The sequence below is a fragment of the Morone saxatilis genome, unplaced genomic scaffold (genome assembly GCF_004916995.1).
Source record: "Morone saxatilis isolate NCDOM2014 unplaced genomic scaffold, NCSU_SB_2.0 Contig9, whole genome shotgun sequence".
NCBI lineage: Eukaryota > Metazoa > Chordata > Actinopteri > Moronidae > Morone > Morone saxatilis.
The window spans coordinates 19,116,352-19,143,471 of NW_023340268.1; the positions used below are offsets into that span (position 1 = coordinate 19,116,352).

The 27,120-nt window shown below is 40.3% G+C and overlaps 1 protein-coding gene across 1 annotated transcript in view; it reads right to left on the reverse strand.

Annotated features, from left to right (window-relative positions):
- The window catches only part of fam135b (family with sequence similarity 135 member B), a 35,941-nt gene that overhangs the window by 2,429 nt on the left and 6,392 nt on the right, over nucleotides 1-27,120 (reverse strand). The window contains exons 3-17 of the mRNA XM_035680871.1: nucleotides 20,986-21,125; nucleotides 16,318-16,388; nucleotides 15,313-15,486; nucleotides 13,332-13,458; nucleotides 9,135-9,294; nucleotides 8,464-8,513; nucleotides 7,515-7,670; nucleotides 6,430-6,503; nucleotides 6,193-6,347; nucleotides 4,138-6,109; nucleotides 2,501-2,667; nucleotides 2,098-2,189; nucleotides 1,876-1,973; nucleotides 767-918; nucleotides 506-616 (exon numbers count right to left, since the gene is read on the reverse strand). Of these exons, the coding sequence (XP_035536764.1) occupies nucleotides 506-616; nucleotides 767-918; nucleotides 1,876-1,973; nucleotides 2,098-2,189; nucleotides 2,501-2,667; nucleotides 4,138-6,109; nucleotides 6,193-6,347; nucleotides 6,430-6,503; nucleotides 7,515-7,670; nucleotides 8,464-8,513; nucleotides 9,135-9,294; nucleotides 13,332-13,458; nucleotides 15,313-15,486; nucleotides 16,318-16,388; nucleotides 20,986-21,125 (3,699 nt within the window). The remainder of the gene's footprint in view (nucleotides 1-505; nucleotides 617-766; nucleotides 919-1,875; nucleotides 1,974-2,097; nucleotides 2,190-2,500; nucleotides 2,668-4,137; nucleotides 6,110-6,192; nucleotides 6,348-6,429; nucleotides 6,504-7,514; nucleotides 7,671-8,463; nucleotides 8,514-9,134; nucleotides 9,295-13,331; nucleotides 13,459-15,312; nucleotides 15,487-16,317; nucleotides 16,389-20,985; nucleotides 21,126-27,120) is intronic.

A 27,120-nucleotide genomic window follows, 5' to 3' on the forward strand; every position in this document is an offset into this window, starting at 1 on the left:
AGAGAGAGAGAGAGAGGGAGACGTGGAGAGAGAGGAAGACGGAGGAAAGGAGTGAATTGGTTGTAAAACGCAAAGTACAATCAAAAAGTACAATGACAGGCTTGATACGATAAAACTGCATTTTTTCTCAAGTCTCCTGTCAGTGTGCTTTTAAGAGAGTGCACTGGTGGGTTTCCAATGACAGGGTTTGGATCATTTTGTCAGCCTGCCACAGCGCTGGAGGGGTAAAAAAAGTGTTTTCAGGCTTATCTTCTTCAAGCCTGTGTGACAAACGACTGCTTTGTTCCACTCACACAGTGGGGAGGCCTCTCACAGGCCTCTCTTATATGTCAGCTCGCTAACACTCAAACCCCTGCCAGCGAGCTGACATATACAGAAATTTGACAAAAAAGACAAGATGACAACATTTTTATGAATATTTGAACAGACCGTCTTTCAAGTAATAGTCTGTTAAGTGAGGCAGTCAATATTCTGTCTCTGTTTCAAATCCGCTTTCAGACGGTACCTGGTTTCTGACTCAGGAGATAGAGGAATGTTTTCCGTGGATCAACGTGATCTCTGAAGGTGAGCTGCAGCAAGGATCCAGATTTCTTCAGCTTCTGCATTAACCACAGACCTAAGCAACACACACACAGGGATGATATTCTTAGATGAAAGACTAGATGTTGCTGAGGAGCACAAAACAAATGCTGTGCGGCACAGCATTGTGAATACAGCACATCTGCAGTGTGGCTTTTTCCCCACAGCCGAGCGGTGGCCACCTCACCTGTGCTGACCAATGTGCTGTTGTTGTACAGCGTTCCCAAGTGTGGGCCTGACAGTGATAGGAAAGTGTGCAGCTTGGGCAAATAGCAGCGGAAGCGAGGCCTCGTCAGCACCGAGCGGATGATGATGTTCCCCAGAGAGTGGCCGATGAAGCTGTTGGCCGAAGACAAACAACTTTCAGTGAGGTAAACTTGCAACGTGAGTGGGTGGCTGGAAAAACAGTGCCTCCAACGCTGCTGACCCACAGTACGACGCTGTGTAATATCTTATTATAGACTCTTCTGTAAGTCGGAACTAGGAGGCTATTTAGAGATTTTAGCTACAACACTGGTACTTACAGAAAATTCATTAACTTGTTAAATGTTTAAACATTCTCAAAGGCAATGACGACTTAATGACGCTAGCATAGAGGACATACCATGCAAATTAATAGCGCCTTTGCCAGCAGTGGGAAATATTAGATTCATGAAGCTATGTCTGTCACTTAGTTTAATTACTGTACTGTTACAGCTCTACCCAAAATCCCTCATTGCCATGTCTGCTCCCTCTCATTTGTCTCCTACCAAACTAAATATAGAGGAAATGTGGAAAGAACCAGATGCTCTTGTGGCAGTTCATTGCTTTTGTCTTTGATACGTACTCTATGGAGAATACGCCACAATAAAGAAAGTTAACAAACTTGGGTAGGAACTAAGAAAAAAAAAAAATTGGCACATTGAGGGCAATTAAGCAGGAAGATGAATAGCTTAATTCGATTGGAAGTAGGCAACACACTGCTGCATAAAGGGGTACAGTCTATCAAGTGAAAGTCAAAAGCTTATTGGCACAGTGTGATAAGAGCTTATCATCCATTTTGTGCAACTTACCCATTCTGAGTTTGTACAGTCTATATATTATCATGAAACAGTGATTCTCATGAGTTGAGACATTCATTCTGAGTTCTACAGTAGTACCATTGTACAGTCTCTGCTGCCATCTACTGACTAAAGAAAATGCTGCTTCAGTGGATGATCGCCTCTGTTCTGACTCTAAATAATCAATCAAAATAAATCCAAAGGAGAGGCGTCAATCATGTGTATGTTGCACAATATTAAAGTATAAAAGACTGACCTTATCCGGCCTATGGTGAGATTGTACAGCTGGATATGCTGAATGATCTCATCCAGCAACCTGTCTGTCATGGTGTCAAAATCTGCAAACGTGTCGGTCTGCAGGGAGAGCGGCAAAGAAAAGCACGGCAGTCAGCGCTCCACACATTGCCTCAAAGCACCTTGTGAAAATGTGACTGCACATGTTATCAATTTGCTCCTGCGCCGTCATCTACAAATGTACCTGGTTCCTTTCAGACATGAGGAAGTCCAGCCTGGATCCGGGCAGTCCTAACTCAATAAAAGTCTTCACCAGCCGAAGGTCTGCGCTGTTTCCTGGAAGCAGGAAGGAAATTATACACACACTTTCTGGCTCGGCTCTTATGAAGAGTGCCCATTAATCATTTAAGAGACACCTGGAATATGTTTCGAGGAATTAGTATTCACAGTCTACACAGTTCGAAGTGATATTTTAATTTCGCAGGACATACTCTCAGAGACTATATTATATTTACAATGCTAATAAGACTGAAATCCCCAAAAAGGATGTACAGTATGCTAGAGATGTGTCAGTTTAATAGCTATTACGTTCTCGGGGTGGAAATTGTCCGCAGTGAATCAGAACATTCAGCTTTATGCAAACTCACCATCAAGCCCGTGAACACACACTACAAGGTGTATGCCGTCATCAAACTCCTCATCATCCTCCTCGGGGGGGAAGTAGGGCAGATCTGATGCCAGGAGAGGAAGGTCACTGTACAAGCTGGCCTGAAAGCTCAACTCTTTGAACAGTTCCTCTTTGGCTTTGTAGAAACTGGAGAAATCGGCATTTGGGAAAAAAAGAGATATTATATTCTGTATGTTAGCAATAAATTGAAGAACTTTGCAGTAATGTGCAAAGACAACCAAATATGTACAATCTTAGTTATATATGCAGAAATGAAATGCTGATCTAAGATTTGGTTTTACAAAAAAAGTTTGTGTAGCACTAAAAGTGCATCTGTTAGAGGTGAATCACTCCTACAGTTTTCTCCCTTTGATTCCAAATATAATATAAAACCGGCTTTGCATTTTTATATGCGATTCATTTCAGTTCACATTGCCCACTTCCGAGCAAACCAAGGCTTATATACAGACTTACAAGCTGCTTCTCCAAGTTTTATTACCCTGTCATCCAGCCAGGTTACAGATTTTAGGAGTGGAGGAGTCAAAACAAATCCGATTTCAGTTCTTGTACTTTCAGCTAATCGTGATGGATTTGTCTGCACTCTTTGATGTGATTTAATACACTCAGGAAGAATTTCACCTCGTCTTGACTTCCTCTCTTCAAATTTGCCCTCTCTTCAGTTTGTTATGCTAGGCTTTCCAAGCATGAGTAACTGCCAGCTACTGCACCAGATGTCAACAGCCGTCTCCACATACCCAGAAAATCTTGTGTTTTGGCCTTGTTTCCTGTGGTTGGTGTGGATTATAATCTCACACCTACAAAGGGCCTGCATTTTCTGAAACATTATTTACTGACACCCAATTCAGAAAAGCATTATTCTCAACTGCCTGAACATATAAAATAACACATTTGAACATGCTTGAATACAGCCTTAATGTCCAACTGAAATTACAAAGGCTGCCCCTTAAGCAGTCAAAAAAGATGATTTTCAAATTTAGTGTTTTTTTTATGACTAATAGGATAAAAGTCTTAAGAATAATTCTTAAGCCTCCAAGCTTTTAAGTTGGCCAATGTCTGAGCTGATAATGGCACTGAGACGCAATATAAACTACAGTAACTGTAACTAATTTAGCTAGTAACTAAATTGGTCTAAACTGACCAATGTTGACATGTGCAAGTAAATTGTAAATTGATGTTCGCTCTACAGCTTTCTAGCTATTTTGCTATGCTGTCTGCTTACATCAGCAATTTCCCTCTGGCAGATATTTAATAGCTTGTTCAGCAAGCTAAAGTGCAACATAGGAAAAGGAGACATTAGCTAGGAAGCTAATGTCGGTTGCACAATCTATGAAGACTGTATGCTATGTAGACAGGAATACAATAGTATTCCGCCTGCTAGAATACTAATGCTATCTAGAAAGCTAATTTGCATTTCAAAGTCTTTGTGTTATAAAGCTTAAAAACGTCATTGTCAATGTAGATAGAGATTTTGGCACTGAAGAAACCACAGGAAGTAGCAGAAAATAACACGCTATGTAATTTAAATTGTGTTATAAAATGCATTTACAGCACATTTGCCTGTTGCTAACACTAAGTTTAGTTAAAAGATAAACTCACTTTAGCATCCGTTCATTGGTCTCGTCATCCATGTTGAGGGGATTGAGTGAAGACGAGGAGATGATGCCAAAGGAGCCCAGGGGCTGATGGGTGATAGGTGAGGTAGCCTGGCGAGCAGACATTCCACTGATGGATGGAGAGTCTCTCAGAACAGAAGAAAATGGCAAGCAGGTTGGGGCACAGGACACTGACATGTTCACCACCTCCACCATCTTCTTATTCACGAAGGCCAGCCCTGAGTTGGGAATCTTAGAGGGCTTAGTCTGGCAGTCTAAAGGCTCTTTCTCACTTGCTGATATCCCCTTGAGGTCAACAGATGATGTGTTATCATTTGCTATGAGCCCTGTAAGGTCACTCGGCCTCTGTGTGGTGGTGGTACCATTGGGCACGTCATTGGAGTGTTGAAGCCTTGAAGACTCTAGAGGTGATTGGGAGGAATCCTGGTCCTCAACAGTAAGCAGTTTGGTCTGATGGAAACTTTGGCACTCATCTCTAGTGTTAATTCTCTCCTGATCTGCTACACTTTTATGCACACATGGTTTGTTTCCACAGCTGCAGGGCACTACTTCCGTTTCAACGAGATGCACATCCTCCACTGAGGCGCTCACTCCACTGATGTGTGTTTGATGGTTCATATTCTCCCTCTGGCTGCCAATAACTGCACTTTCCTTCACATTAGGGTTCTCTGCAGACTCTTGTAAAAGCAAGACTTCAGACACACCACTTAACACTGACTTGGTTCTGTATGTCTCTGACAGGTACTGTGGAAGATTTGACCTTTCAGAGTTAATATTCTCACTGAGAATATGGTCATGATTCGTTGTTAAACTTGGGTCTAAAAGAGATGATTCAGATTGCTCTGAATCCAGGTTGCTGTTCAACGAAGAGCAGTTGATCTTGAATGAATCCTGGTGTTGCACTAAGCTCGTAGTGTCTGTTTCCTGTTTGAGCAGGACATGGTCCTCCTCAGTGTCTTCAGGGCTACTTATTTGAGGCGCGGAGACTGACTTGGTCAATTTGCTGAGTTGCCTCTGCTGCTGGTCCTCCTCGTAGGGCAGGGAGCTAATTGAGGTGAGTGAGGCCTGTATACCTGCACTTGGAAGGCTGCCATTGCTCTCCATCTGCAGGCCTTCGAGAGAGCTGCGATGGACCGGATGGCGACACACTATTTGCTGTGGAATCTCCCGTTCGCTGGAGAAGTCTAGAGGAGGTCGGCCTTGTAGTGCGGCCTCCAGGGGCCAGGCCACCGAGCTGGGCTCGCTCTCAATACCTGAGTCGGAAATAACTGAGGACGAGCGGTTCATGATCTTGGAGCCAACTAGACCTCCACGGTGAGTCATCTCTTTTCTGAGATCACCGAGAAAGGGATGAGCATAGGCAGTGGGAAGGCTGATGAGAGGAACATCCTCACTCTCATCATCCATGGAGTGATTTAATGGCATGGCGATATCAGATTCTTCTTCATTGTTTTCCTTCTCTTTTGAATTGCTGTCGTTTTCACAAAGTTGGATGGTATTTTCTGTTACATGATGAGCTGGAGACTCATCACTGCTGTTACTAGAGTGAATTAGGGGATTGTGGTTGGAGGAGAGAACCAGGACTGCGTCTCCTCTACATGGATCCACATCACAAGGCTTGACTGTGATGTACCTCAGGCCTTGATTACTGTTCTCCTCAACCTCACCTTGTTTTTCCTCTGGTTCCTTCAAGATTCCTAATTCTGCTAAAGAGGGTCGAGCACTGTCTTTAGTAGGAATGGGTTTCATGGTACTTCTGATGTTGGTGCTAGTCTTACTCTGCTCTGCAATGAGTGAGACATATGTGGGCAGGTCCATGCAGTCATCACTGTCCAAGGGATCCTGGGGTATTGCTGTTGATCTGGCTCCCTGTCCGATTTCAAAACCATTGGTAGGAGTGATGGCAGGATCTGAGTTGGTCTGCCCATCAGTGGTTGGCACATGTGATACCCACTCTGGAAAGACAAGGACAATGCAGTTCTAGAGTAAATCTTTTGTTTAGAAAAACAAAAATCAGTGATTAGGTGTTAATAAAAACCTGTTTGAGGAGACTCCACATATCTGTCCTCAAAGATTATGGGCAGGCTGTTCCAGTCTCCATCGATGTCCAGGCACTCAACAGGTAAAGGAGGCATCTTGGTCAGGTAGTCTGAGCTCCGCACTTCTGCAGCTATCTGGCCATGTCTGTTGATTCTGAATCAGCAGAAAAACATCATGAATACTAAAGTTCTACCCATTCATAGAATTAATTCTTCTTTTTGAGGCTGTCACTTACAGTTCCTCTTGAAAAGTCATAGATATCTCTTTGGGGTGTTCGGTGAAGAAGTATGCCTCTGAAAACCTCCTGACCTGGTGTTCCCAGAAACAAAAGAAAAAATGTTCACCTATTTAGAGCCTCAAGTCTCATTTTTAATGGCATTTCAACAAAACAGCCAGTTGTATAAAGTCAAACATTTAAGGTTTGCACACAAAGAGAGATTCAAATCATTTCTTCCAGTCTGTGACACAAGATTGATTCAAAAGCTTTCTCCTTCTCCAGCAATTAGAAATGCATCATCCTTGAAAGTCAGCCAGTGTGACAGGCAAATTACTAGGAACACTATTTCTGGTGTATTTTCACCCCACAATAATTACAGAATAAGTGTTAATTGAAATCCTAACTCCACTGGTGGGTGGAGGCATGACAGCATCCCCTCAGGATAATCTAATACCAAAGCAAACATGTTCATTATTTTCAGACAACTGAGACGAAACAGTGCCACATAAGAGAGGTATTGAGAGCTACTCCACTGTGAAGCACATATTCATATTAAACAGCCCAGTGATTAGATAGAAATTGCATTTAAAATTATATTAGCTTGCTTAACTGGGTTTAAACTACTGAGGTCTAGAATGGCATCTCATCATTTTGCTGATTCCCTTTGTAGCGCTTACAGATCAGTCACTCCAGAGTTTGGTCAGTTTAAATTATAATTCTAACATTTGACCACTTTGTGGTCCAACATGGAGGTTTCTCCCTCAACACAACTGGTTTAAACATCATGTTTACTTTGCCAGTATGCCAAGGGATCATTTTAGTGTGGTGCAAGAGTATTTTTAATCAATAGCTTGTAAAAACCTTTAAGAAAATTGGTCACAGCGTGCCTTTAAGAGCTGCTTACAGAGCTAAAATGTCAGTCGTTATGAAACCATTTTGATTGTTCTGTAGTATTCTTGTATTTTGGTGTGTGCCAAGGATGAAAAAGGCTAAGCATAAACAGTCAACATGGAGACTATCTGGACTGTGGCTCAGAGCACACACAGGGAATGTTGACGTTTCAGCACTGTATAAGCATGCCTTTGGTGGAGTCTGGCTCTCACCCTGAGCGTGTGGTGCTCCTGGGCCAGGTAGGAGAGGATGTGGGGGTTGAACACAGCAGCCTCCAGGAAGCGGCCCCACAGAGCAGCCAGCTGGGAGCAGAGCTGGCTCACGTCCCTGCTGATCTGCTCGGCTACCTTCTCATGGCCTTCCTGCAGCTGATGGAGACAAAAGAAGACATTTTTACAATGTCAAACTGAAAGAATCTGTTTTGTAAAAATATATTTTGTATCTTTATTGTAGGATCCTTGGTTTTCCTGCTAACATATTTATACTTACTGACTAAGCAGTATCTGAAGTCTACTTGAAACACATGTCTTTGGATCACTGTAAAAACTAATCAATCAACCCATGCTGTTCTCAGTGTGACAGGCTGGTAACAACAGCAGCGCCATCATACGAGTCCACACATACATTTCACAATATGATTAGATTTTAACACTTGAAAGCCATGATTATTTAATGTATCATTGGTCTCTTTAACTTGACTTAACAAACAAATTGTTTTTAGTCACCAAGGAGAATAATGTGATCATAGTAATCTACTTAAACTAATGGCTCATTAGCACCATCTAAGCTAAAATCCACTGACTGACTTGCAGTACAGTAGAATTTAAATTAGTTTAAAACATTTGCATTGCCAACAAAAAGTCTGTTTTTTCAGCTGCAGACATTAGATTCATTACTACTGTCATTATCTGTGTACATAATCAACAGTTGGAGCTATGCACTATTGCAAATGTAACTCAGCAGGCCAAAACATTTTTTTCTTCATTTCTGAATTTGAAATGATAACATGTTAATAACATCAAAACAGGAAAACACAATTACAGAGAAATCATAACAATCTGGATAAAGTAAAGTTCAAATCATAATGAGAAAAAAATCTGTGTCTGCCACAAGACAATGGAAATCTTTAATATGTGAATATAGTTAGTTGAATGAACATACCTGTAACTCTATTGTGAGCTGATTTAGAGTTTCTTCAACAGGCAGCACATCTGTAGAAAGAAAAGGTATTTGCAGAACTTAGGTTCAATGATTTCATTACACTGTGTGTACCATGTGATAGACAGAATAACTACAAATATAATGACACATACTCTTTTCTATACTAATTAGAACTGAACTTAAGACCATATATGTCATATGTATAATCTTGAACAAAAACACAAATCTGTAAAATAACTCAATAATCTTTGGGACTAAAGAATAAAACTATAAAAGGCTGATTAAAGACAAATTAAATTAAATGAATGGTTTAAGGCCATACAATCTAACTGTTTACTATTAACCAGTGGTGGAAGTTCTGTAACATTTTGAGGTACTTAACTTAACATTATTTACAAGTTATGGCACTCAGAACCTACACTTGACTCTGCATTTCAGATGCACATATTATAGTTTACTACACTGCATGTATTCAGTAGTTACTAGTTACATTTCATATTACAGTTTTAATCCAGAATATATGATGAGCTAATCAAATGCGATGCATTTTATGGATGAAACCACCACTAGCAATCGAACATGAAATATTCTACATAGACATTACATTTTAATCATCACTTTACAGATTTTTAAGGACCAAAAATATAATACAAGTCTTTGCGTGTGCTCACCTGAGTCTAGTGGAGTCTGCTGGAGCTGTGGGATTTCCTTCATCAGTGCCGTGTAGTAGGTGTGCAGGCCTCTGTGTGCAACCAACAGGAGGCGACAGAGCCTTCGGTGCCACGTATGAGCTCTCTGCAGGCAGTTTTCACTGGGCACATAAAAGCTTCCCTGCAGAGAAGGACACAGAGGAAATGTCAGCTGCTATGTAGGTCAGTGGTCGCCTCTCATAAAATGGCCTGCCTTAATAATGGACATGTACACATACTTGAACTTTATAGCCAGCTGTTGCAACAAGTCTCCGAGCTTGTGTTAGAAGGAGCTTATTTCTGATTAGAAACAAATAGGATAATTACATGTAAGATCTAATGCGATGTTAGAGACAAATGGCCCCTAAACACAGCTTGCCGTCAGCTGTAAAGGCAGATCAATACGTGTATGTGGCCTAAGGAGGATGTAACACACCCCTGTTATGACCTTTAAAAGTTCACAAGTATAGGAAGTTTACCCAGAATTTAAGGCGTCAACATTTGGGCTTTGATGAGTAAAAGAAATAACAAAAAAGTGAATAAAAAAATATGTGTATACAAACTGCAAATCCAATTTGTTGTGTTCAAATCATACAATAAAACAGTGTTAAGAGTTAGTGCAAAGTTAAAGAAAGAAAGCAGCCTGATGAGGAATTATATTTCAAGATAAAGATCATTCCTGTAGCTCAACCTCTCCTGCTTTTGAGTGTGAACTTAATATAAGCTGTAATATGGAGCACGTTTCCAGTAGATGGCTCTCTAACAATGCAGTAAAAATATTAACTGGTACAATTTACAGCATGTGTTGGTTGAGAGTCATACACGTTTCTGTCCAAACAGCTACAAATCACCAAAGCATGGATGCTATAATCATGCCCCTCATTTATCTTCCTGAAGAGCTAATGGCCTCCAAACAAATATCATTGTACACATCAGCCATCACAATATGGAGCCAGAGGGAGCTTTAAATGTGACCAGTGACTGCCCTCGCCCTCTGGTTGCCTACCTAAGACACCTTTTTACCCAGCGACTTCTTCCCATGGCTGGGATGTTTTGGCAGCGCCAGTGGGGCTCTGAGTTTTGAAAGGCATGTAATGCCTGAGTATCTGGGGATGTACTGTAATTTGCCCCAAGCAAGCAAAGTCTCCGGCCCTATCATCATACCTGCGCGCGCTCTGTAATTGCTGCAATGCAGTATACCCGAACCAGGAAGGAACATCTGTATGTTTACTTTCATAACTCTTTCTACCTTTATAGAGGCCTGCCTGGATCAGTCTGCGAGCGAAGGGCAGAGAAAAATAGCTATTTTTCTGTATGAACCAGTTATTATCCTAAAACCATAGATTCTCTCTGAGCTGACAATGCTTAAGTTTGAAGTCACCTGACATGTGAATTTCTTCTTTTGTTTGCTGCTGCTGATGCAACTGTTACAGTTCACCATCGCAGTGTGTAGTGGTATCTGAGCGTCCAACCCCTTCTGCTGTTAAAGAAGTTTTGTACTGATAGTTTCTCAAAGGACAAATACTGTCTGTTATCTTCAGAATCATGTTATTCTCCACCAACAACACAAAAGATTCTCAGGTGCCTCACTTCTAACAGCATCGTTTTCCTCTCAAAACATCCTTTTATCCCACGGAGGGAACTGTTTCCTTCCTTTTGAGATGTAACAGCTGGCATCAATGGAAATCTACAACATATGAATTTTCTTTTTCAGAAATAACAACATAACACTTAGAGGAAATGCTGTGGTGTTAAGGGGGGAAAGTGCTGAAAACGTAGTGTAGCCGCAGGTGAAAGCTCTAAATAAATAAAGGTGAAGGAGGAGGTGGCGTTCCGTGTGCATTTCACCTGCAGCTATGTGGTACGTGGCGCTTGTGAGCCGAACTCATTACTGTGATCAAACGAAACCCCCCTGCTTGGCTAAACGCAGAGCTTATTAAAGTGCCCAGCCAGGGGTGGGAGTAAAAACCAGGAGGAGGAGGGCGAGGGGGGCAACTCATTAAGATTTACAGTGGAGACTGTGACGTCCGCAGGGACTTGAGAGATGCACGTTATAAAAGAGATGGAAAAAATGGAACGCTTTTACAACTGTGCACAAGTTGGAATACTTGGCAAACACAAGAGAAAATGTATAACTCCATTACAAGTCCAGCATTCAAAACCTTACTTAAGTAAAAGTATGCAAGTATTATCAGCAAAATGTACTTTAGGAACTTTAAGAGGGTTTTTAAATAGTTTATTTAGTTTAAGGAGGGGGAGAATATTCTAAACCGACAAAGGAACTCTTTTCCCTTCAGTTTTCAAAACATTAAAAATCACCAAACTTGGAAAACTGCAATTGAAAAGTAACTAGTAACTAAAACTGTCCGAAAAATGTAGTGGAGTAAAAAGTAGAATATTTGTCTCTCAGATACAGAGGAATAGAAGTAGCAAGTAGTATAAATGGAAATATTCAAGTATTTTAAGTAAGTACTTGGGTAAGTGTACTTCCCAAATCCATGCTACATACTGATTCTGTACAGTAGCTACTACATACTAATGGTCACAGTATATTGTTTCAGCAGTTAGTACACACACAAATTTTATATTTTACCATTTTATACTAAGAGGAAATTAATGTGCAACTTCACATTTCAACCAAGCTGTGAATGAGCAGCTCCCCCATTTCCTGACAGAATTAGTGTGTGTATCTGGGACATGCTGTCTTTTCCTGCAATGAAATGCACATATGGAATTATGTGGAGGAGCTAATCACAGCTGCAAAAAATCTACCAGATTGTGAATAGTTGTAAAACTGATCCAAGAAGATCTCAGAAAGATATGTTTTGGGAAGATAAATTGACAGTGGAATTCTAAAGCCGCAGTTTGACATCTAATAGGACTTACATTGTATCAGTTTCTGTTAGTATAAAATGGTAAAGTATACTGTTTGGCGGTGCTTTCTCACTGAGAGTGATACCATGCCTGTATGACCACTTACTAGCTTTTACCAGAAGGTTTCAAACACAGTTTACTGTACTATTAGTGCTGTAGTATGGAATAATTTTACTTAAAGCTGCAGTAGATATATTTTATTTAAATAACTTTTTGTCACATTTGCTGAAACTTTCACTATATCCTGACAGTAGTATGTGAGACAGACAATCTGTGAAGAAATCTGGTTCCTCTGGCTCCTACTAGTGCTCCTAATGGCATTTTGAAAAGAGATCAATCCCGTGACTAAATAAAACAACCAATCAGAAGCCCAAGAAAGAACAGTTTGTTTGTTGAACCCCCTCAAATTGAATGAGACTCAAAAATCACCAGCCAAAGTGTCTTTTTATCTTTCGCTGCTCATTTAGTTCAGGCACAGTGGATTCTTTAGTAGTTACCTACTACACCTTTAATTTTACTTCCTGAACCTGAATTATCATTTACCACTTAGAGAAACTTTAGTTCGGTTTTAAAGTTAGTTTGCTAACTTTGCTAAGATTTTCCTGCTGCTTGAAAAATACTCCCCTGAAAGCAGTGTATGTTTAGGTGATTAAAGGGTAATAAAATAATGTAATTCCTATAAAGTAAAACATATATAATCATGACTAATAATTATGATAACATTAATTGGATAATGATTTCTGTCATCATGCAACTGTGCAGCTTCACTGTACTGTAAACCAGCACAGAACCATGAGAGGGAGGTGACAGGACTGCACCATCATTTCCAGGGAGAGCTGCTATCACTTCCAGATGCTAAGCCTGGAGCCTACATGCCTGGACAGGTGGGTTAATCAGATATTATGAAAAGCCACAGTGCAGCAAAGTAATAATCTCTGTGTTGGCCTATGGTCTGTAAGCCTTAAGACTCCAAGGAGCCCCAACAAATGACAGATTCTGAGGGACAGACAGGTCCAGGATGAGTAATCCAGATCAGAATGACTCTGCCCAGCTCTTGGGCGGAATCCTGTTGCTTCCGAATGACATGCCAGAACGAATCACAACTAAATCCATCGACCTGTGTCCCTAAACCGAGACCACGTTTACGTCATCACTTGGCATTTAGCTGCTTGCTTACAAAAAGGGAACAACCGGCTGAACGGGGACAACGGCCAGCTCATTTTGAGCTGTTTTCAGCTTTGTGAGACAAAATAGGCTTTCACTGTCTGTGACTTTCTATTTGATCGCTGCTAAAGGTTAACATACCTCAGAGATGACAGGCTTGCAGTAGCCAGCTCCGAACACAAGGTTCTCCACAGACATGGCAGATGGGTCGCTCGCGCTCTCTGGCGAGCCCTTCCCCAGCCAGGAGCCCTTCCCTGTACGTGCAAAGCTGCAGAGAGAACAGGGAGGACACACGCAGGGACAAACCATGAGTGTGTATGTGTGTGTGAAGGCACACAGATCAAGCTGAGAGACAGAAGCTGCTACTGTTCCAATCAATCTAGTGCTGCAGTAATCCATGTAATGCATGGCTAAACTCTGAGTTTATGATATTTACAGCTGAATTCATCGGATAAGTGTTTGTAAAACTATCCGTTCAAGCAGCTAACGGATACACTCTTAATTGTGACTGCCAAAACAAATAAGCCGTGCCAGCAGTTCATTCTTTTGAAATTCTTCTGTTCTTGATATTCTGGTTGCGATTGCAATCATAGTTTTCACTCAATAACTCCAACTCTCTCTGGTGTAAAGTTCTACAAGAACAGTCTACAATAAAGACGTATTCCCTATTCACTAAACCCCTTCCCTGGACAACAATTGTCAAATAACAGCACAACAAACGTAGCTAGACACAGCAGAACTTTAAAACTTTGGATCTGTCAACATGCCAAAGCGGTGCGCCTTGTGCTATGGTATGAGCAATATTCTGCTTTTAAAGAGTGGTGTCATTTTGAGTTGATCCAAACCCAAAGACAACAGCTTATGTGTAAGGAATGGAGTAAATGGTGAGTTTATCTGCTAAAATGTGAGCTGCCTAGCACAGTGTTTGTCAAAGAGGGGGTGGGGCCACCAGGGGGTGCCAGGGGGGCCTCAGAAAATATGAAGGAAGATGAGGGGAAAATATTTTGTAAATTAAAATTGAATTATTACCTTATTATTATGTTTATTAGTATAAAATATAATTGAAAAGGATATATAACATATCAAAATCTTATTGTATACAGTATAGTCAGTTTTTAAAAACATCATGCAAAAGGGGGCACATGTTAATGCTATTTGAGGGCCTTGGCATGGAAAAGTTTGGAAATCTATGGCCTAGCATGTTCAGCTAACTAGGTTAATACTCAGCATTACTTCAAAGAAGACATAACTAGGACGCAACTAGGCTACACCCATTAGTGAGGTGGTTACAGGTGACATTACAAACACAAACAAGCCCATCCACTGTGTAGTATTTCCCTACTGCGTGTCCTGGATGCTATCTGATCTTTTTTGGCTAATGTTAGCATCTGGTTCTCTATTTAGAAAAAGAGTATTTTTATTAATGGTGAAATTCCAATATTCACTTGAATTTCTACACATAGGCCAAGGAGGTGAACTGGCACCTCTTAAGCTACCAGTCCACAATCTAGAGACTAGACTACATTCTAGACTATACTGTGGCCCCTGCTGGACTTCTTCTTCTGCACAACCTTGCAATTTTGAGTTTGACCAATCATAGCAGTCCCCCACGCAAACGTTAAGCCATAAATACTACTAGCCATTTTCATTTTATTTTCACTGGAATGAGTTGCCTTCAATTCTTAATGAATTATACAAAATAAATAACTACTGCTCTTGCAATTTTCACTTTCTCCTGCAAAATGAATTGCAAAAAAATGCCTAAAAACATTGCAAAATGCATTGCATTTTTAATTAAATGCTGCCATGACATCAGGCATTTTAGGCTGCAACAATCCCAAAAGAAGCCTATGAAATCCTGGAGGGACTGAAAAAGAAATAGCAATCTTTTTAACACTTTTTACCTAGAACATGCAGCTTTCGCCTTTCAGCACACTATCATGTATCAAGTTTATTATTTTTAAACATTACAATCTAAGCTGGAAACAGGGCTTTCACCCAACTCATGGAGCTAACATTAGCTTAACAAAAACCTCAATTGGGTCCTTGGGATCATATCATAATAAAAAAGTATTCATGGTTTGTGTGAGTTCAAGGTCTGTGAAACGCAAATATTAGCTACCTGATTAGCGGCTGATGTAAGGCAACCAGTGAAGCATGTATGGAGACAGAAATGACGGACAGGTGGAAGTAGTCGAACATGACAGGGACGTGGTGGTGGAGGCCTCTCCGTGGGTGGAAGTGGAGACTGAGGGTCCGACTGCTGATCAGTGGGACAGTCGCTATCTCAGCCAGCCTGAGAGAGGGAAGAAGAGAGACACACAAATGACACATACTTTTACATCTTTTCTTCTACAATTCTTAAAATGAAACAATGCATTGCAGTTAAACTTGTAGTTCTTATGCAAAACGTCAAAAAGAATATTTGTTCCTATTTTATCTGACCCTGCTGAGTCTGTTTCTTACACTGACAAATATCTGTTCCTTTTGCCGGACTCTTTAAAAGATGTCTGAGAATGCAGACTGCTGCTCACCAAGAGTCCAACATCATTATTAAGGACATGCACTGTTCCTGCAGCTATAAAAGAAAAGAAATGTAGAGAAAGAGTGTGAATCTTGACTGGAATGGTAATGGAGACCTAGTAGATATTCTTAAGCCATACAGATGTCTATGCCATGCTACGACATAGAGAATGAGCTCCATAATTCAGTCCTGTGTAGCGTTGACAAGTACTATAATCACACAGGTATGACAAAAACAGTGAAATAACGATTTAAACACACAAACATAACACTAACTACTTTTCACTAATGTGCAGCTGCTGGTCGATACGAGAACTGTGCCGCGGCAAAAATTGCACCCCTTGCAATGTATGCTAATGCAAACTACCCGCTCCTTCTTCTATTTGTCCCAAGCAAACAGACAAATCACAGCAATCATGTGTTGCTAGTGCAGACGTTGTGATCAGGTGCTAAAAGAGATGGCTATGAGCCAAAGGACATAATAGCCCTTATTCATGCCTAGTTTGCATTCTCACTCTTGCATAAAAGCTGCACAAGGGGAAAGTCTAGCATTCTCTCACTCTCTCAAACACACACACATTTTAGAACCTGCTTAAAAACCTACTGTTGCTCATTGTCGGTGAAATGAAGATCCAGCTTCAACTGAAAGTCCACCTCACTCAAGGCTTCCTCCACCTGCAAAACATTGGTACAGAATTTAATGCATGAAAATTGTTCTTTCACCCCAGTTTAAGCTTGATATGGACTGTCAAGTTATTTTCAGAGTTTTGTAGTCATTTGATGTTGGTGGTAGAGACATTACTGCATTATTTTCCATAGGTGTTCAATTGCCATATGATTTACATATTTTTTTAATTCAGTCTAGTTTATTTTATTCATACAACCTAGTATTACAAATCACAATTTGCCTTAAGGGCCTTTACAATCTGTACACTGAATGAGATGCTCTATAGCACTGCTGCCATACAAAGAACCTGTATGGTTGGATGCTGGCATTGTCATCTCATAGGAGGGCCACTTCAACGTTCAAGCACTACAAGGAAGCATCATATTCTAAATAAATTACCTTACTAAAGATCATACTTAACACAAAAAAGCAAACAGCAGTTTCTATACATCTTTATATAATTATTTTATATAATCTTTGTTGTTTGCAGCCAAACAACAATGCACGCATTTTTGGGGACCTTTGATCTTTGCCATTATTTTGCACCAAACAAAATACATTTTTTAAAACAGAACTGTATTTTTATTTATTAATTTTTATATATAATGGGGAAGTTTAAATTGATATGAAACAACTAAATTATATTTTGACATCATGTCGCAATTGGGGACTTTAAAGCTGTGGTTCTTCTGAAATATTCCAGTCCAAAGGAGACTTGCCTGCCTGTCATCATTGCATCTGTACACACTCCAATGAATGCAAGTCCAGGTTGTTCTATTCCACCTCAGAAAAGCATAAAAGAGATTCAAAAACAGCTTTTGCCATTGAGGAAGTCTTAAAATATTTACGCAGCAAAAATGATTCTTTACTTGCTTAAATTCCCATTATAGTAAACATGAGAGTAGATGTGACATCTACAGAAAGCTGGACTGCAATGCATTCTGTAAGTCAAGTTTTCAGTCATTTACTATCATCTGGTAGGTCCCTGAGGCCTCCTTGTAAGCCTTCCTGTTGAGCACTGCATTCAAATATTTAATACTTAGTCAATGTGGCCTTCAATGTCACATAAATAAAAATATTCCATTATTCATCATCAAACGCGTTCTCAGTATCCTAAGCACAATACAACATTTACATACAATTTCAAATTAAAACACAACAGACATATACAATACACACAAATCAGTGTGAGCCTACTGTTTAAATCCACACTTAAACCATTTCCAGATCGTTCTCCATAAGTAGCTCAATAATATCCTACGTGTGCTCCTAAACTTTAGAAACCTCAGTTGGAGGCTTGTTCTGCTTTATCACTGCAGTGTATTAAAAATGTGTCTTTGACCATAGAACTACTTTTGACCAGAGCATGTAGCCAAGCAAAATAGGCCTAAAACTAAACCCTGCACAGTGTGAAGGTGTATGCTGTCAGTGTGCGAGCAGTCCTCAGGAAAAGGACCACTTTTGGGTACAGTTTAGCACCATTTCTGTTGAAGCAATGTAGTGCTATCTGTCACCTCTAATGCTTCTATTTATCAACTACCTTATGCTATATAGCACCAAAAGCAGTTTGCATATGATTACCAGGGAAAAAAACACTTTAAGTGCTAGTTAGCACTTTTTGAGTGTGTGTACAGCATACAGTATGACACACTCTAACCCTCCCCTTTAAGAACCCTTTAATGGGAGGAAAGGAGACCCTTTGCATCTGCTTTTTCCTTTTGGGTGACACTCACCTATCTGTATGTCAGACATGAAATACTGAATAGATGAAAAGGAACAGCGATCACCTGTGACCAATAAGAATTGGACGTACATTTACAGTATATATACTGTAGTGTCTACATGAATACTACATGACCAACCTTGTTTGCAATGCTGATTTAGTCACTTCAAAGTTCTTTTAATGAAGTGTTTATGTTCTCTGTGCGGTCTACGAACTGTATTCCTGCATTTCTTTTAAGCTGATGTAGGCTGAATAGAATGGAATTGCCCTCATGTTCAAAGTGCCATAGACTGTCAAGGCTTATGGAAATAAGAGCACCTATTCAAATTTGAAAAACAAAGTAGAAAAACAAAAGGTATGATCAAACTACAAAGGTGGCGCAGCCAGTGGAGTCTTTTGAAGATTGAGGCGAGGCGTTGCTAATTATAATAAAGGTTAGACACAGTTCTTCCCCTCTTTCTCCTTGTCCAAATGCACACACACACACTGTACAGTTAACATACAAACAAATCTTTGCGGTTCTATTGATGTTCCAATTGATTAAGCATACATGTGGGTGTGCACAGGGGAAATGAGGGGCTATTTCTGTCTGTGCTATCTGTAGCTGTGAGCCGCAGATGACCTCCGGAAGGTTAATGAGCGGGGAGCCTTCGGGAGAGCTTACGGTTGAAATTTGATATGCCTTAAAGCTCCTCTGTCTCCACACACCTCCGCATGAACGTCTACATTTAATGAAATCTTCTAAAATTAGGACTCATGCAGAGTCATGTGAGACTATCTACGTTCTGAGTGAAGCAGGGATCCTTCCCACAGCAATCCAGGCTGTAGACATACAGTATGTCAGCAAGCAGCTGTGGTAATGTCAATGGGTAAGCTATGGCTATCATATGGATGATTAGCTTCGAGCGGGGGAGATCTTAACTCCCCCACACCCCATCATCGCTGTCACAGCTGATCAATTTGAGCTCCGGTGGCTCCCAACAACAAAAACAGGCAGAGTGGATTTTTGGGGTCGGGCCCACGGTGAAACCGTAAAGGACAGTACGTCAATAACTGTCTGGCAGGTTTACACGCCTGGTCATTTCAGCTGAAGATGGGCAGTCTGGGGCACAGGCAATTTACATTTGTCTGTGAATTAAAGCACATTAATTCCAAGAGGTCGAGGAACTCAATAATCCTCAGACTGTTTCTGTTTCTATATTGGTTAGGACAGACGAGTCGGCTTGGAAGAATAATTATATATTTATAATACATATATTTGATATATGATGATGTGTTTTTTTACGCTAAAAAATATATAAATTCCACATTCCTCCTTAAAAAAGCATCTACTCCTTCTACCTCATAAAAAATCCAGAATCTCTGAATATGCAAATGTTGTTCATTTCTAAAATTTTGCTGCTGGACTTAAGATGTCTCCTACTTCACTGTAAAGTCCATTCTCAGTGGATGTGCACTGGTGGCTTCAGGTGTCAAGTTTTATCACACTGTAAAAGTTGCATATTGGACCAGGGTCCGACGACCATAATGCAAACGGTTGTAACCAGTGGTGGAAAGCAACATAAAGTAGCATTCGAGTACTGTAATTACAGATTCAAAGAACTACTCTTACTCGTTGATGTACTTGTACTTGTATGCAAATGAGTATTTGAGTATTTCCATTTAATTCTAGTATATGCTACTTCTACTCCACTACATTTAGTGGAAATATTGTACTTTTTAACCCACTACAGTTATAGTTTATTTTTCAGATTAAGCTATATAAATAAACTTGCCTTCTACACAACATATATGATCAGTTGAAACTACACAAGTAATTAAAATCCACCAACCACAAACAATAATATTACAAATTGAGTACATCAATAATATGATAAAATAGCACTGATAGGGGCCATTCTGCAGAATGACACTTGACACACATGAAGTACACTGTATTAATAAATAATAATAATAATAATAATAATAATAATAATTCATATTTTTAAGTATATTTTTTATTTTTAAGCATAAGTTTTTTACTGATTATGAAATTGTCTCAATTTAATAATAATAACTCAGTAACCCATAATAACAAACAATACAGTGAGGTCATGCCTGCCACCGAGTCCGATTCAGTCGGATTCTCCTTGAAATCAATGAAACGAGCAGGTGAAAACACTACCGCCTCTGTCCACAGGGGCCGCCAGAATCAACACAAAATAAAAGTTCCTTGCAGGGCTTTAAATACTTTTGCCACCACCTGCATGTTCACCATCTTATTTCAGGGTTTTGATACACTAACATTTGCTGTTTACCACTAAAAACAATGTACGGCATAAATTGTTTGGGAACGACTTCTTAAGATCACACATGCATATGACCCTTATAACCACTGAATTTATCTCTAGGTTTAAAAGCTGCTTAATGTATAACAACTGATTCAGCAAGCTTGCAACAGATAAAGCCTGCTCAACAAAAACTGTCCACTCACTGACATTTCAAGCCACTTTTTGCAAATGACAAAGCAGTATAACTATTCCATTATTAAACGTGATTATATGATTTCTTCATTATGTTAGATTTCATCTTTAATTAACTGGCTTGAATCTCTGTTATGAAAAGGGAGTATTGTTTGTGTCAGATAGTAGGAGTGGGGGCTTGTGTAGGAGGGAACTGCGGATGATAAAATGCATTAATTAATGACCATTTAATTTAACTATTATACAGCTGCTTTCACTGTAATTATCTGTCATGCATTTTACAGCCAGGCTACTGATAAAATGCAAGCACCAAAATGGCATTCCCTATTCCCCATTCTCTCTTTTTCTTTTTGCTTCAGCAGGAAGCGTGTGTGTGAGTGTGTGTGTGTGTGAGAGGAAAATGTCCCCAGCATGACTCACCCTTTCTCCATCCAACAGAAGGTGGACCTTGAAGATCATACAGTCATTCACCGTAATCTCCTCATTCCTGTAAAGGATCTGAAATATGCGGCTGAACACGGTGCCGTCGTAAACCCCCGCGGAGCTGAAACTGCATTCTCCTGATGTGGGACACAGCAACATGCACAATAACTATCAGCTCATTGCAACTACAAGTCAGTTATGTCACAACACATGCAGAGCTTTAACACTACAAAATGATACTAAACATGAATGTTTAATTGAATACACACTGAGTTGTCTCAGGAATACAGTGTTTTACAGTGTCATAACCAGAAATAAAATCAGGCTCTGATATTTACTGCACAGATTTGTGAATACGGACAAGGATTTGAAAATGCGTAATGAGTCTTGCGAATGCGTGACCTGACACTTGTAAATGTTTACTGGGGCAGGTGAGAGATCTGAGTGTATATTCAGCATGTACTAAATTTGTGAATATCTGTCCAGAAGTACCTAATGTCTCTTTTAACATCCCAACACTCTCACGCTGGCCTCTAGCTTTCTATTTGCCCAGTTTTTAATTCAACTGGTAATGTGACTAAATCATGCTAATATCCTGTAGAGTTAAGAACATTTAGTGAGCAAAGCATCACACCATGCATAGAACAAGTTATACAATTATGCATAAGAACTGTTAATTCAAACAAGAACGTTGGTATTCATCAAACATGCGTATTCACACATTTGGTAATGAATAATGACAAATCTGACGTATTCGACATTAATCTCCCTGTGCACAGACAGACTAATGCAAGGTCCTAGTAGCCTTGAAAAAATAGGTTGACACTTCAGCAAATACACATATTCTCTTTCTTGCTGCGAGTTAGATTAGAAGATCCATAACACTTTCTGTCTCTGTCTCACTGTCAAATATGAAGCGAGAGCCAGCAGCCGGTTGGCTTAGCTTAACATACTGACTTGAAATGGGAGGAAACAGATAACCTGACTCTGTCCAAAGGTAACAAATCAGGCTGCTAGACCGTCTATAGAAATAGTCTACTACATTTCTCTCTGTACAACTGCAAATTAGTCATTTAAACAAAGAAGATATAACGTGTGCTTTAGTGCTAGTAGCTGTTCCCACTGTTTCCAGTCTTAATGTGAAGCTAAGCTGCTGGCTGTAGCTTCATATTTAGCACACAGACAGGAGAGTGGTATCAATCTCCTCCCTGGTTGGCCTGGTCACACAGCATAAAAAATTCATTCCAATGGATTCTTCGCAATTAGTGGATTCGCTCGTGTGAGCAAAGCAAACCACAGAAATTGTTCACGTTGAGTTAAAGTTTGCGTTGGTGAACTCTTGACAGTGCTGAGCTTGGTGGTGTTAGAGAGCTGGAGAGGTTGGGTTCTTCTGGTGATGTTTGTTCTGTTTGCAATCGAGCTCAGCTAACAAGCTAATACATTTGCTAACAGGCTGTAAGCAACCTTGTTAGCTTGGAGGGTTTTACTCTCTTTATTATTGAACAAAATGGTGTATAACGGTGAATAAGATTCCAGGGGGAGTAAACATAACAGTATGGAGAAAATAGAGAGAAAATAGAGAGAATCTGTGGGAGTGACCGACGCTAGACCAGCTAGCTAGTGAGGTATGGTTGTAGCACAAACTACAGCAGCTCACCAAATATCCCTGCAAGTATAGTCACAACATTATCAGATTAAATTATTTTGCAAATATGTGTAGGATCCTCTATTGATACATGTAATCCCTGGTGTTTCGATTTTTAATATCTCCCATGTTCCAGCACTTTTGTGTGCGATATGATGGCTGTTACCAGCACATTCGCCCTGGCAGAGCCGCTCTCCAGCTGCGAGCCGTGAGAGGTCTTTGAAATCCCCTGCTGAGGTTGTGCTCTTTTCTGCCTCATTCTTACTCTCCCTCTCTCGGCAGGCCTCATCCTGATAACGCTGTCACTACTTGCAGCATCAAGCAGCCCCAGCCAGGATGACAGATGTGTGGGAGCATGACTGTTGTCAAAGACTTGGTGGATGCATGACAGAGACAGCGTAATCCCTCTGGGTATGTAGTGTATGTGGAAGGAGTTGTATCTCTGTGTCAGCACTGTTGCCTCGCAGTCAGGCGAATGAGCCTTTGATATTCTGGTTTTCGACATGCCACTGTCTAAGTATGCGTAAATTAGGTGGATTAGAGACTGTGCACAGGAATTAGCATAAATGATTATCTATGTGTGTTTGACCTGTGAAGGACTTGTGATCTCCCCCAGGTTTTTCCATGCCTTTACTCCTGTGCTGGGGGGAACTTCAGCGTGACCAAAGTCACTAAATCATTGTAAAGTAGCTGCTGCAGTTTCCCTCACTACTTTTACACACACTGTGCTTCCTTTAAATGCCTGTTTGTTTTACGGGATGGATTAGGTATTGTATTATGTACCAAGGGAGAAAGCTTGATAAGACAGCTGCTTTGTTGAGATCTCTGCTTTGACAGTGATAGCAAGCAATCCTGTGAATTCTATTTTTGTAAATCGTGTATGTATAAATCTTATATTAGACTTCGGTTAATAAAGAATGTGGCAACTGGCATTTTTTAGACTGTACTTAATGTTGGTGTTGCATTGAATTTCCTTTAATATCCTTAAAAATGTAAATGCCAGGTAACATTTTACTGTTAACATTTTTTTCTGCAGTAGTTAGGCTGGCCACTTACTGCAGGAGCTTGCACTCAGGGGGGGTCGTTATGGTAATGTAGTGGTACCTGCATAGGCCTCCACCAAGGCTTTAAATGCCAGTCCTTTCTCATTGTCTTACTCTCTCTCCTAGGATCCACACCTCCAGGTTTTGGTTTGGTTTAACATTTTGCTGCATTCAACACAAACACCCACATTCTTCACTCACCCATACATTTCACACACCATTGATGCAATTACTACTCTTTTGTAAATACATGTTTGTTTTTTCGAATACAATAATTGGTTCTTTAATCTGACTTCGTGTCCCCTCTTTGTCACTTTCATTGGAGCCGGTTTGAGACCAACCCAAACAATCATCATCACATCATGTTGCTCATCACAGCCACATGTCGAACTGTAACATGATGACACCGACACAAGGAAGATGGCGTGCGTAGCTGTTGCCCTGGTTACCCAGTGTTTTGGATGGAGACACCGGGGGAGGGGGACTGGTAACGGATGTCTGCTGGTTGAAAAAAAATGAAAAGCAAACATGAAAAAAGGCATTTGTTTGATTTTCACCAAAGGCAGGCGGGTTGGGAACCACGCGAGACACACTCATTCCTGGTACCAAGATTGCCGCTGGACTGGCATTGCCACACACTCTGCAAGTCTCTCCTCTCACTACAGCCCAGGAAAAATACCAGACACTGTGACTTTTGTGACTTTTAATGTCAGTATTATGATAAAAAGAAGGCAGATATATCTTTTTCTTTTCCTGGCAGAAATGGTTTTCCGTTAGTAACATACAGACAATTTGCAAAAAAGTCTACATAAGTCTGAACACGGTATATGCAGACACTATGAAAACATTGGGAATATTTAATATTATTCCCATGCTCTTTTTGTCGGATATAAATGTGTCTCGAATACATTTTAGTGCTCCCATTCATGTTTACAGTGAGTTAGATCTCACTTATGCTGCAACAGAAATACATTAAACCCACCCAGTTCTGACATCTTGGTATACTGCCGTTCTCACAGGTGTTGGGGTGTTCATCCCGCACATTAAAACTCGCTGAAATGCCCTTAAGCTTTAGCCACAGTGAGTCTGTGCTGGAAATAATCTGCTTACAGCCACTGGTGCTCTACATCTGCTGTGTGTGAGAGTGTGTGTGTGCTAGTCACTCTCTATCAGTAAAACACAGAGAACTCTCAATGCAGAATTGCTCTTCATGATACTAATATGAGGAAGTATCTTAGTTCGTGCAGTTGGAGACACCTTAAACAGCAATCCAATTCTCCAAACTAACGTTCTGACTTGAAAATCACCACGCTGTTGTGCATGAATCACAGTCATTAAATACTTCAGTTGAGTGTGTGGCACGATCCTTCACACAAAATTCATTTGTCTGAAGGGCACAGACAATTGAAATGTCAAGCATACACTTCCACAGAGAACACAGTAAGGGATTATTTTCTGTGTCTTTGTATGATGAATGTATTCGCTCTCACTGGCCGGAGCACTGGCTGGTGCTCAGGATTCAGCCTGAGAGGTGTGCAGGCTTAATGCATGACCTTGTGGAAGGAGCTGCAAAATGGGAGGGGAGGGCTGCAGCCTTCCAATTACAATATGGATATTATCTTCACTGTGATGTACACAACTGCAGTCCCTTATTTGCTACCTATTTTATAGCCTGGTAAATTATAGGATTGCAGTCAGTGGATGAGAGATAGGGTGCAATGCTTTGGAGCAGCACCCTAGAAAACCTCAAATTGTCATTTTTACATTTCGCTTTTTATAGGTGTGAAACAATGCTATGCTATGTCTTAATTAGTAGGTGGGAGGCAGGGTTTTTTCCACCTTGCACAGAGCCAGGTTAGCTGTAGCAAGGCTAACTACGTCCTGATTTCAGCTAAAACCTAAACCTGCATAAACTGATTGTATGGTAACTTACTGTAGGACCGACAGAAACAAGCCACAGCCCACCACTGATATCACCTTTTAGGTTCAGAACTTTTTAGTAAATTGTTCCCATTTACACATCGGCCAGACCCTGTGCAACATCATCATTCATTGGGAGTAATGTTTCTGTCCACCTGATAAATGTAAGTCCAATATTTACTCTCCTATTAGCTCTGTCTTGGTCTCCACCAAATCATGAGGGAAATATATGGCCCTTTAGCAGCTCCACTATGCTCACCAGTCACTGAGCAGATAGGGTACGGTGTTTTTACCCTGAAATAAGCTGCCTGCTGCTCCTGAAAACAAAGCTGATGATAAAAAACAATGAGCTGGCCCTAAAATGCTCAATAGAGCTGAGGGGAACAACAAAGTTTGTCACTATGAGGGATATACTACTATCATATATAAATAGTCATATGAGTATTATAACAATATTATTACAGCTACTTAAAAGCTTAGCGAATAAAATGTGAGAAAGTGGAAATGATATCTCCTCATACTGGATGTTTTCCTGTGCTGACTCACTCAAGGCTAGTTTTATTGACATTGCAGGCAGAACAATTTTAAGAATGAGCTAAAATTACAAAGAAAATCTACTATATTACATAAACTGTACTATAAATATCTGTTTATACCCATACTGTATTTATACAATGTAGAGTCACAACACTAAAGCCTCCTCCAACTGGACTATCTTCCTTTCTTCACCTGACATGATGTAAAACTGCACCTCCAGAATTTAGTACCCTAAAAATAGACCATTGAGAGCAAGACCACTGAAATTCTATTTTTATCATTTCCTTTGCAATCTATTATATTTTGGCTATGTAGGATTTCTCTCCGTCCATGAACTAATGACGAGGTATAGGAAATGCTGGTGTTTCTGTCACTGTATTTCTGGAGAAAACACTTGAAATGGCTTGAATCACTGTCACATCTTAGACTGAGACACATCGCCTTCACAATTAGCCACGTCCTTGCCACCACACACAAACACACACATATTGGTTCAGCTATAACTGTGAGAACATTCAAATGGACACAATATCTCCCTGGTGATTTCTAACTATTGGAGCTACATGTCCGGTCTAAATATAACTTGAGACTGAGCCTGAAGTCATATTTGGGACCCAAATGTCACAATCCAAAATGTCCTCATAAGAAAAGCAGACTGCGCAGTCAGGAATTGGACCTCACAAGTACAGCTAGATCAACCCATGCACACACACACACACACACACACACACACACACACAGTGCTTCAGTCATGACAAGCTAAAAATAGCCATTATTACTGCGAATCAGTATTGCCAGTGAAACGGCTTCCTGCATTGCCAGAGATTTAGATTTTAACGCTTGGGCTGATTCAGAAACACTGTGTCAAAACCTATGAATACAAAAGAGGACAACACATGTGAGGAATCTTTTATGATAGAAACCATCTGTAAGTAATTGTATTTAGCAATTAGAGGATGTAAAAGACACGGTGCATGTTATAAAGTT